At 36.5% G+C, this 12,896-nt stretch overlaps 1 protein-coding gene across 2 annotated transcripts in view; it reads left to right on the forward strand.

Annotated features, from left to right (window-relative positions):
- Positions 1–12,896, forward strand: part of si:ch211-195b13.1 (STKc_SGK domain-containing protein) — a 58,543-nt gene that overhangs the window by 40,096 nt on the left and 5,551 nt on the right. For both annotated transcript variants that reach the window (XM_061882718.1, XM_061882717.1), the window contains exons 4-12: positions 1,509–1,549; positions 1,631–1,688; positions 1,758–1,841; positions 1,920–2,051; positions 3,978–4,090; positions 4,207–4,330; positions 4,408–4,503; positions 4,578–4,733; positions 4,820–4,909. In XM_061882718.1, the coding sequence (XP_061738702.1) occupies positions 1,509–1,549; positions 1,631–1,688; positions 1,758–1,841; positions 1,920–2,051; positions 3,978–4,090; positions 4,207–4,330; positions 4,408–4,503; positions 4,578–4,733; positions 4,820–4,909 (894 nt within the window). The remainder of the gene's footprint in view (positions 1–1,508; positions 1,550–1,630; positions 1,689–1,757; positions 1,842–1,919; positions 2,052–3,977; positions 4,091–4,206; positions 4,331–4,407; positions 4,504–4,577; positions 4,734–4,819; positions 4,910–12,896) is intronic.

The raw sequence follows: 12,896 nt of genomic DNA on the forward strand, positions 1-12,896 counted from the left end.
CATTTTCTTTCATTTTCATGACTACCGTAGTTCCTTGAATTGCCGCCAGGTATATGGTATGCGCCTGCCTAGAATTACTGTCGGGTCAAACTCGTTTCGCCAAATAATTAACATATGCCTAGAATTTCCACAGGGTCAAACTCGTCACGTCACGAGTGACACTTCACCTGTTATCATTTTCAAAATGGAGGAGGCTGATTTCAGTCATTTGAAATCGCATAAAGGGAAGAAGATTAAGAGCTATTCAGTAGGATTTAAGGTCCAAGCTATTGAATATGCTAAAAAGAACAGTAAGCAGCTATGTTTTACTTATATACCGTAGCTGCGTGTGTCAAATAGGAGTCATTAAATGACTCCCGCCTCCTGGTGGTAGAGGGCGCTAGTGATCCTTCTTGCGACTACTCGGCTGCAAAAGAAGTGACAACAAGCAGCAAGAGTTTATTTTTTCCTCTCACTTGCACTTTTAACATGGAGGATTACATATCTAAAATAAAACAGTTTTCTAAACTGGACTTTCAATCGAAGCAGGAGGTAATAAAGGAAGAGACTTTTAAAACTGAAGAAAGATAAGGAAGACTTCTATAAACAAGTTATCGATGCTTTTGATCAGAAGGAGCTGCGCATGGACTTCATTTATAAGTAAAGGTAAGACCATAATAAAGGTTTTTTTTATTAAATGCGCTTTTCATGATGGTATCCTTACATCACACTCAAATTTTTAAGCGCAGGCCTAAATTTACCGCATGCCTTTGGTAAGTGCCGGAGTGAGAAGAGGTTTTAAATTAATTAGCGCCCCGGCGGCAATTCAAGGAAATACGGTATTTACATTGTACGTTGTCACTGGGGCGGTGTAGCTCGCTCCCGTGCCAGCAACTTGAGGGTTCCAGGTTCGATCCCTGCTTCCGTTATCCTAGTCCAGGGGTCGGCAACCCAAAATGTTGAAAGAGCCATATTGGACCAAAAATACAAAAACAAATGCGTCTGGAGCCGCGAAAAAATTAAAAGTCATATTACAAACAGATAGTGTGTCATGGGATATAAATTGGGACCTAAAGGAAACTAAATGAGCTGAAATTTAGCTACAAATGAGGCATAATGATGCAATATGTACATACAGCTAGCCTAAATAGCATGTTAGCATCCATTAGCTTGCAGTCATGCAGGGACCATAGTGAAGTGAAGTGAATTATATTTATATAGCGCTTTTTCTCTAGTGACTCAAAGTGCTTTTACATAGTGAAACCCAATATCTAAGTTACATTTAAAGCAGTGTGGGTGGCACTGGGAGCAGGTGGGTAAAGTGTCTTGCCCAAGGACACGACGGCAGTGACTAGGATGGCGAAAGCGGGAATCGAACCAGCAACCCTCAAGTTGCTGGCACGGCCACTCTACCAACCGAGCTAAACCGCCTATATGTCTGATTAGCACTCCACATAAGTCAATAACATCAACAAAACTCACCTTTGTGCATTCATGCATTCATAGCTTTCCTTATCCTTGTCTTTCAGATGTTCTTAACTTCGCAAATTTCCCTGGCTGAGGACACTCAGTAAGTACACCACACATACTTTTTGATCGCTGGGAAAAAATAACGAAAATCTGCCAAATCCTAATGATTGTGCTTCTGCAGGATCAAACCGTGTGACTTCGACTACCTCAAGATCATCGGCAAAGGCAGCTTCGGAAAGGTGCATATTTTTTTTTTCCTGTGACCTCTGTTTTCTTGGGTTGCCGACGCCAACGTCCTTTTGCTTCAGGTTCTGCTGGCACGACACAAGGAGTCCACGAAATACTACGCTGTCAAAGTGCTACAGAAGAAAATGATCCTTAAGAAGAAAGAGGTGTGCTTTTATACCTGAGCAATATTAAAAGACAGCATGGTAACAACTGATAGAACTCCTTTCTACGCTTTTTTACAGCAAAAGCATATCATGGCTGAACGCAGTGTGCTGATGAAAAACATCAAACATCCTTTCCTGGTGGGGCTGCACTACTCCTTCCAGACGACTGACAAACTTTACTTTGTACTCGACTACGTTAACGGCGGAGAGGTACGTTTAAAAAGGCTCGCTGCCAACTATGCAGATGAAAATCTATCGTTTTTTTGTTGGTATTTACCTTTTTTATGTCAAAAAAACATACGTTTTAAAAAAAAATTCAAAAGTCTATATATATATATATATATATATATGTATATATTAGGGATGCACCGAAATGAAAATTTGTGGCCGAAGCCGAAGCCGAATAAAATTTAAACGCTTGGCCGAATAATACCGAATAATGAATGCAGTTTTTCACAATTTTTTTAATATTGCATAAATATCCTAGAATAAATATTTAGACATGTTTTTCAAATAAAGTCATTTTTTTATTGAATATTGACATCTTTTTAATATTCCAGTAGCCTTTGCTTTTCAAAAAAAGCACAGTTTTTCATTTATATTAGGCCTTCAAACAAAACATGCATTCCAAAATAAAATAAAGTGCATTAAAGTGGATAAACCCACAACAAATGAATTATTGTCCTTTTGGCAAAAGTCTGCTTAGCCACAGTAGATATGCTAATAATGTAAACAGAAGGCTCAAGTAAATCTCAATTAAGTGTGTGCTTGTAACCTCATACACTTATACAGGTAGCCTACACCAGTGATCCCCAACCACCGGGCCGCAGAATCATTTTTTATTGATTTTTCTTAAAAAAAATAAAAAAAAATAAAAATACAAATAAATAAATAATTAAATCAACATAAAAAACACAATATACACTTACAATTAGTGCACCAACCACAAAAACCTCCCTTTTTCATGACAAAAACGTAACTTTTTCATGACAAAGATAAAAAAAAAAAAAAGAAAAAAAAAAGGCTCCCCACCCGGGCCGCGGGACAAATTATTAAGCGTTGACCGGTCCGCGGATACAAAAAGGTTGGGGACCACTGGCCTACACAACAGGCTAATAATGTAAACAGAAGGCTCAAGTAAATCTCAATAAGTGTGTGCTTGTTACCTCATACACTTATACAGGTAGCCTACACAACTGGCTAATAATGTAAACAGAAGGCTCAAGTAAATCTCAATTAAGTGTGTGCTTGTAACCTCATACACTTATACAGGTAGCCTACACAACAGGCTAATAATGTAAACAGAGGCCCCACTAAATCTCAATAAGTGTGTGCTTGTAACCTCATACACTTATACAGGTACACAACATATCCCAACGTCACTGCACGTTGGTTGATTGCGTCACCGCGTCAAAAAATTGCGTCACACGCCACTATTCGGCCTTGTTTTTAACTCATTCCACCGAAGGCCGAATGTGGCTTTTTTTGCCATATTCGGACGAATATATTCGGTTACCGATTTATCGGTGCATCCCTAATATATATATATATATATATATATATATATATATAGTCAAGGTTTCTGTGGTTTATTGTTATGCAGGAAAAAAACGTAGGCTATTTTATCCCTACAAGCCTGTTTCGCAGATTTTCCAGGCTTGTAGGGATAAAATAGCCTCTGTGTTTTTTCCTGACCTATCGTATATTCCGCTCCACCCCGGTATAGAGCACTGTATAACAAATAAACCACAGAAACCTTGACTATATATACACACACACACGTATATATATATATATATATATATATATATATATATATATATATATATATATATGTGTGTGTGTATATACACACAAATATACATTTTTAAATTTTCTATATATTTTTATGATGTAATACATATATATATATATATACAAACAAATACACATTTTTAAATGTTTTATATATTTTCATGATGTAATACATCCATCCATCCATCCATTTTCTACCGCTTATTCCCTTTTGGGGTCGCGGGGGGCGCTGGCGCCTATCTCAGCTACAATATATATATACACATACACACATATACATTTTTAAATTTTCTATATATATATTTTTATGATGTAATACATATATAAAATATGTATTTTTAGCTCTTCTACCATCTTCAAAGAGAAAGGATCTTCTTGGAGCCCCGAGCCAGATTCTACTCTGCTGAAATTGCAAGTGCACTTGGCTACCTCCACTCCCTGCATATTGTCTACAGGTAATTGCAACCCTACAGCGCCCCTTAGTGGACGCTTTGCTGTATAACAGCTGGGTTCTTTTGTTTTTTCCTGTTCATCTTTTTTTTTTTCATCTTTTTTTTTGCCTTCTTCCCAGGGACCTGAAGCCTGAGAACATCCTGTTAGACTCCCAAGGCCACATAGTCCTGACTGACTTCGGTCTCTGCAAAGAGGGACTGGAAGATAACGGCACAACGACCACGTTCTGCGGGACGCCCGAGGTACGGATTCCGAACATGTGGAAACGTTTACGGACCAGTGCACGCGCTTTGACTCACGTTTGGGTTTGCTTTCCTAGTATTTGGCTCCTGAGGTTCTCCAGAAGCAAGCCTACGACCGCACGGTTGACTGGTGGTGCCTGGGATCGGTGCTCTACGAGATGCTCTACGGACTTGTGAGTATACGACCCCCTTTATGTGGATTTTCTTGCCTGTCCGTGCGCTCATTGGCTACTTTGGCGTGGCGCAGCCTCCGTTCTACAGTCGCAACACAGCTGAGATGTACAACAACATCCTGCATAAGGCGCCCGTGCACAAACCCAACGTGTCCAATGCGGGCCGGGAGATGCTGGAGGGGCTCCTGCAGAAGGATCGTACCAAGAGGCTGGGGGTGAAGGAGGACTTTGTAAGTCCACAAAGTGAGAGCGGACTCTTCCAGAACCAATAATAACACAAATATCCGTTTTTTGTTTTTTTTGTTTCTCTCCCTAGCTGGAACTGAAGTACCATTCCTTTTTCTCGCCAATTAACTGGGATGACCTGATGGCCAAGAAGATCACGCCGCCCTTCATCCCCTCAGTGGTAGGTTCCGCGACAACAAAATTAAATTCGGACCATCACTAAAAAAATTGGTGTGTTGACCCTAGATCAGGGGTCGGGAACCTTTTTGGCCGAGAGAGCCATGAAAGCAACATATTATAAAATGTAGTTCCGAGAGAGCCATTTAATAATTTTTAACACTGAATACAAATAAATGTGTGCATTTTTAAGTAAGATCAACATTTTAAAAGTATAAAAAGTATCTTCTTCTTTTTAATAACATTGTTATTCTGAAGCTAATGAATAAAATAGTTCTTACCATTGATGCGACTTCTTGAACAGGAACGCTAGAAAACGGATGGATGGATTAAAATGCATGAGAATGTTTTATATTTTGAACGTTATTTTTAACACTGTGATTACCAGCGGAATTATTCATTACTCATTGGGGTGTTTTTCAACCACTGTGCCGCGGCACCGCGAGATACAGTCTGGTGTGTCGTGGGAGACTATGTAATTTCCCCTAGTTGGGTTGATAATATTTTTTGCAAACCTGTAACTATAATTCAAAAATGTGCTGTTATTGAGTGTCTATGCTGTCTGTTGGCTAATTGCTTTTGTAGATGGTATGTTGTGATCACAATATGCGGGAGGCAGCATGTAGGTAAAAAGGTATCCAACACTTAAACTAAAAATAAACGAAAGGCGAATGCCGTTAAGAAAAGGCAGTGAAGCAAAACAAAACTAAAACTGAACTGGCTGCAAAGTAAACAAAAACAGAATGCTGGACGACAGCAAAGACTTACAGTGTGCGGAGCAGACGGCGTCCACAAAGTACATCCGTACATGGCATGACAATCAACAATGTCCACACAAAGAAGGAGTGCGTCCGCACAACTTAAATAGTCTTGATTGTAAAAACAAAGCAGGTGTGATGAATAGCATTCAAGGAGGACATGAAACTGCTACAGGAAAATACCAACAAAAGAAGAAAATCCACCAAAATAGGAGCGCAAGTCACACAGGAAAACACCGAAAAAACTCAAAATGAGTTACGGCTTGACAGTACACCTACATAGAGACAAGAGCTATTGCGAGAACTATTTTTTGGGTCAATATCAGCTACTGAGTTCAATTGCTTTAATGTATTCTGCTGGTGGTGCGCCTCAGAATTTTTTCAATGAAAAAAAAGTGTTTTGGCTCAAAAAAAGGTTGAAAAACACTGACTTATCGTGTTAAGCAATGCCAGCTAAGATTGATCTGAGAGCCAGATGCAGTCATCAAAAGAGCCACATCTGGCTCTAGAGCCATAGGTTCCCTACCCCTGGTCTAGCTCAAAAATACAATCAAGTGTCCTGTTCCAACGCCGTACAGTAGATGGCGGTATAACTCTGCTTTGTTTTTAACACCTGGATCAGAGGTCAACCTTAAATGTTGAAGGAGCTGTCACGCCAAATTTCTTCCCCCTACAAAATGGCAGGCATCTGTCGCTTCATCCTGGACAATATTTATGACAAATTTGTGCTTTACTTTAAAGATGTGATTTTTGGTTTTACACTGTATGAACAAAAATTTGAAAAGGAATTCTACCTTTGTAAACTCATTATTTTATTGGCTAAGTTTTATATTCAGAAATGTAAGTTTCTTAATACCCGTCCTATTTTTTGTGCCTTTAAAAAAGATCTGGAACTTTACATTAAAACGCTCTCTACCTCTAACAACAAAAAAGCTGTGAAAACGATGATGCTGTGTTCCAAATTTAAGTTGTTTGATGAATCTGAATAAGCCTACGGCTTTGCATTTTGTTTATTATATATATATATATATATATATATATACGTTGGAAAGACTATGTCTCCCGGCTGGCCTGGGAACGCCTCGGGATCCCCCGGGAAGAGCTAGACGAAGTGGCTGGAGATAGGGAAGTCTGGGCTTCCCTGCTTAGGCTGCTGCCCCCGCGACCCGACCTCGGATAAGCGGAAGATGATGGATGGATGGATGGATATATATATATATATATATATTTGTATTCTTTTTTTTATTATTTTGAACTTACAACACCCTGGCGCTGTTTTGTACTATTTTAATAATGTTTTATAATGTTTTATATTGTTGTTTGACTTACTGTTTGTAATTGTTGAAATTTATAAATAAACCTTTAAAAAAAAAAAAAAAACCTTCCCCCCGCCCCATTTACTTCCGGGGTCATGATTAATAGACGTTTTGTTAACGTTATATTGTAAAAATATAACGCTATATTATAAAAATACAGACATTTTGTTAACGCTATATTATAAAAAAAAATAAAAAATTTAATAAAAAAAAACAATTTACAAACACAAGCTATGGGATGACGCATTTACTTCCCGGGTCACGTTTCCTCACGTTTCCTCTTACGTCATCCCATAGCTTGTGTTTGTAAAAAAAATTTTTTATATAATATAGCGTTATTAAAACGTCTGTATTTTTATAATATAGCGTTACATTTTTATAATATAACGTTAACAAAACGTCTGTATTAATCATGACACCGGAAGTAAATAAAGGGGGAAGGTTTTTGTAGGGGGGAAGAAATTTGGCGTGACACCGCCATATTGGACCAAAAATACAAAAACAAATATGTCTGGAGCCCCCCAAAACTAAAAGCCATATTACATACAGATAGTGTGTCATGAGATATAAATTGAATTATGAGGACTTAAAGGAAACTAAATGAGCTGAAATATAGCTACAAATGAGGCATAATGATGCAATATGTACATACAGCTAGCCTAAATAGCATGTTAGCATCGATTAGCTTGCAGTCATGCAGGGACCAAATATGTCTGATTAGCACTCCACACAAGTCAATAACATCAACAAAACTCACCTTTGTGCATTCGTGCACGACGTTAAAAGTCTGGTGGACAAAATGAGACAGACAAAGAAGTGGCATAAAACACGTCTGAAAGAGTCGGAGAAAGTTATACATGTAAACAAACTATGGTGAGTTCAAGGACCGCCAAAATTAGTAGGACAAAACGGCGCTCGCCAAATACTCCAATCAGTGAAGCATGTTTAATATAAACAGTGTGATTTATAAAAAATACGGATGTTTTTGTCATGTTTGTCCTCCTACAGAAAGTATATTAAAATAAAAAATATATTTTTTATATTTTTCCCCCTCATCTTTTTCCATTTTTCATACATTTTTGAAAACCCTCCAAAGAGCCACTAGGGCGGCGCTAAAGAGCCGCATGCGTCTCTAGAGGCGAGGGTTGCCGACCCCTGACCTAGATACAGTACAGGCCAATGAGTGTGTTTTCTTTATTTTCATGACTATTACATTGTAGATTTTCACATCAAAACTATGAATGAACACATGTGGAGTTATGTACTTCACACAAATAAAAGGTGAAATAATTGAAAACTTGTTTTATATTCTAGTTTCTTCGAAATAGCCACACTTTGCTCGGATTACTGCTTTGCACACTCTTGGCATTCTCTCAATGAGCTTTAACTGAGTTACTTTTTTATTAGTACCATTAATTGATTAACGTGGACCCCGACTTAAACAAGTTGAAAAACTTATTGGGGTGTTACCATTTAGTGGTCAATTGTACGGAATATGTACTGTACTGTGCAATCTACTAATAAAAGTTTCAATCAATCAATCAATCAAAAAAATCATTTATTTATGTATTTTTTTAAAATAAAATCTACTGTTATTTTTTCCACCGTATATTAGGGTAAATTGAAAAATGGCCCAACTTTTTTTTACAGTATAAAATAATTTTTTTCCATTTTACATTCATTTTTCTTGTTTTATGGTAAAATCGTAGTTTTTAGTTTATTACTTGAAATGGGAAAACGCTATGTGTTCGTTTTTTTTACGGTAGATTTTGGCGTTAAAAACAAAATTGTGTGTATGTGTATATATATATATATATATATATATATATATATATATATATATATATATACATATATGTATATATATATACACACACATATATATATATATATATATATATATATATATATATATATATGTATATATATATATATACCATGAATTGATTAACACCCCAATAAGTTTAAAAACGTATTGGGGTGTTACCATTTAGTGGTCAATTGTACGGAATATGTACTGTACTGTGCAATCTACTAATAAAAGTTTCAATCAATCAATCAATCAAAAAAATCATTTATTTATGTATTTTTTTACAATTAATTCTACTGTTATTTTTTCCAACGTATATTAGGGTAAATTGAAGAATGGCCAACTTTTTTTTACAGTATAAAATACATTTTTTCCATTTTACGTTCATTTTTCTGGTTTTATGGTAAAATCATAGTTTTTAGTTTATTACTGGAAATGGGAAAACGCTATCAGTTCTTTTTTTTTACGGTAGATTTTGGCGTTAAAAACAAAAATGTGTGTATGTGTATATATATATGTATATATGTATATACATATATTTACTTTTTTTTTTTAGATATGTATCTTGTGCACACGAGATACATATCTAAAAAATAAAATAAAATACAATTCCCCTCCCAAAATTCCCCCCATGTAGAATACAATAGAATGGACTTTATTGTCATTATATCTGCATATAACGAGGTTGAGGACTCCAACTTAAGGTGCAGTAGTGCAAACAAATATGGGATAAAAAATACATTGCATAATAGGTAATAAAGAAAATAAAAATAAGAATTGAAATAAACAGACGACTATCCACTAAAAATGATAAGCCATTCTGTACAATATACAAAACACTATACAAAATACAAAATACTGTACATTAGACAGGGCAAGATAAGAGTATCGGAGTAATAAATAACAATCAGTGTTGGATGTATTGCACTAGAAGGGTAGGATATTGTATAGGGGTGAATTGTTTATTATAAGTTAGAGTTAGAGTCCCTTTAGTGCAGACCTGGGCAAATTAAGGCTCGGGTGCCACATGAGCCCCTTTAAGCTTTTCAATCTGGCCCACCGGACATTCACTAATATTTTTTTTTAGATGTTTAAGATGTAAAGGGTAGCTGCAATTATGATCTGCACTCATCTTTTATAATGACTGTAAGTCTTCAACTGTACTAAGTATTTCAATGCTTGGAATCTGCACTTGTGGATGATATACTAGTTATTATAGTCATCTAATTAGTTACTATGCTCATCTAATTAGTTACTATGGTCATCTAATTAGTTACTATGGTCATCTAATTAGTTACTATGCTCATCTAATTAGTTACTATGGTCATCTAATTAGTTACTATGCTCATCTAATTAGTTACTATGGTCATCTAATTAGTTACTATGCTCATCTAATTAGTTACTATGCTCATCTAATTAGTTACTATGGTCATCTAATTAGTTCCTATGGTCAGCTAATTAGTTACTATGGTCATCTAATTAGTTACTATGGTCATCTAATTAGCTACTATGGTCAGCTAATTAGTTACTATGGTCATCTAATTAGTTCCTATGGTCAGCTAATTAGTTCCTATGGTCAGCTAATTAGTTACTATGGTCATCTAATTAGTTACTATGGTCATCTAATTAGGTACTATGGTCAGCTAATTAGTTATTATGGTCATCTAATTAGTTACTGTGGTTATCTAATGAGTTACTATGGTCATCTAATTAGTTACTATGGTCATCTAATTAGGTACTATGGTCAGCTAATTAGTTACGATGGTCATCTAATTAGTTACTATGGTCAGCTAATTAGTTACTATGGCCATCTAATTAGTTACTATGGTCAGCTAATTAGTTACTATGGTCATCTAATTAGTTACTATGGTCAGCTAATTAGTTACTATGGTCATCTACGTCACAGCAGCTCAGACGAGGCACCAAGCAGTGTGGGCGGGAAGCGTTTCCACAGACGCGGAAGGAGATTTTCACAACAAAGGTCTAAAGTTTAGTGATATATCAGATACATCAGATTGTAGGTGGGTTTATTTTGTACCCTTTTGCGTTCATGTTTCACTGTTTGTTACATTTTGGTTGCGTTTCACTTGATTGTAAAATGTCAATCAAAAGAGGGTGTGACGTTCATATTTTGTCAATATTCAGTGCTTTATCGTTCATAAAAAAATTTCAAATTCCATTATGTTTTTTAAGGTGGTCTGTCATAACGTTTTTCGCAGTCAATCAGACATAATTGTGAGGTTTTGTATTAGTGTTCCTAAAAATAGATATACCGGCCCCCAGACACATTTTTTTTTCTCTAAATGTGGACCCCCGAGTCAAAATACTTGCCCAGGCTTGCTTTAGGGCAGGGGTGTCAAACGTAAGGCCCGCGGGCCAAATCAGGCCCTCGAACAGGTTCTATCCGGCCCGCAGGAAGAGTTTGTTAAGTATAAAAATGAACCAAAATGTTTGAATGAAAGAAACTGCTGTTCTAAATGTGTCCACTGGATGTCGCAATAGCAATTGTTTGTATCTTTGTAGATTCTGCTACGTATGTAAAAAAAAAAAAGCAAAAAAAAACAACATTATGTTAGTGCACCAGTCGAGGAAAATGAATTAAAATCCAATAACATTCTGTAATTTGATTTTTATATTATTTTTTATCTGGATGGATTGAAAATGAACACCAATGAGTTGACTGATTATCACATAATTTATTCAGAAAGTATAAATAAGGACAAATAAAGGTAGAACACTATTAACCGCAACATGTAAGTATAAAAACCCAACAACTTTATGATTTGTGTATTTTCAGAATGTGCTTGTTCTACTTTTAAACAAAGAAAACAATCTGACGTTGTCTTTATTTTGAAGTTATCGTGCCGTGATTTTACCAGTCCGGCCCGCTTGGGAGTAGATTTTTCTCCATGTGGCCCCGCGATTTAAAATGAGTTTGACACCCCTGCTTTAGGGGCTCCCTACAGGTGGCCTGAAAACGTATTTAAAAAAGTGATTCTTATATTAAAAATAGGGCTGGGCAACGATTAAAAAATTTAATCAAAGTTAATCGCACTATTTCTCCGATTAATCGCGATTAACCGCATTGTATACGCAAAGCCCAATAATGAATACAAAAGTAGTGTGTAGTGCACCTTTATTGGAATATTCTCCCACATGAACAAAAGCGCCAAAACATTTGTTGTGCAAACACAATTTAAATCAGTCCTTGTTAAACAGTAGCAGTTAAATAGCATATTTGATGAAAATCAACTCAAAAAAATGTAAATACAAACATTTAAGCTTATTGCCACTGCCAGGGTATTTAAGTCATCCTGTTTGTTATGGAAAATAAATATAATCTACATACAAATCTCTGAGTCACAATCATAACATCTGAACAGGCAATTTCTGAGGTAACAGCAGAAAAATTTTTTTTATCAGGGATCTTATGTTTAAAAAACCTATATTATAGGTAGTGGGCTGTTTTAGGGAATTTTTGATCAAATTATCCGTAGTAGCAATATTAATAATGTTGTGTTTATTCTGCGTAGTGCACTTAAAATAATTATGACCATATCTAGGAATTTATATGATGGGAATTTTGCTTGGTGCTTTGATAAACTGAAGGCATCATATACATGGTACTATATTGTGATGTTATGAGCCAGGGAATAAAAGAACTACCCTACCCAGCATGCAACAGGAGTGAGGAGCATGTATAGGTTGTATCGCCATGACGGCATCTTGTATGTTGTGATATGCACGCTCTGAAAGCAAACGTTAAGAACTCAGCCAACACTCCCGGTCTGCATTATTCATAAATAGACAGACAACACATATACTCCGCTGCTTCACAGGCCGCTGGATGTAGCCGGCAAAGTATTCCCATGCTAGCTAGCCGGTCTAGCAAGCACGCCTCATTCAGTCCAAAACGGCCCGATCTATCCACATCCAGAATTGTCTGGCGGTCGTAAGTGATCCCGGAGTGACCACGCTGTAAGCCAGCCATGACATTTGCAGAATTGTCCGGTATTTTTGCCAAATGTTCCATCTTTACCAAGAGCCCCTCCACGCCGGGCGACGCCATCTTGCTAAGAAAAAGCGTTAACAAAATAAAAGCATGTA

Source organism: Nerophis ophidion, linkage group LG21, assembly GCF_033978795.1.
Source record: "Nerophis ophidion isolate RoL-2023_Sa linkage group LG21, RoL_Noph_v1.0, whole genome shotgun sequence".
Classification (NCBI taxonomy): Eukaryota; Metazoa; Chordata; class Actinopteri; order Syngnathiformes; family Syngnathidae; genus Nerophis; species Nerophis ophidion.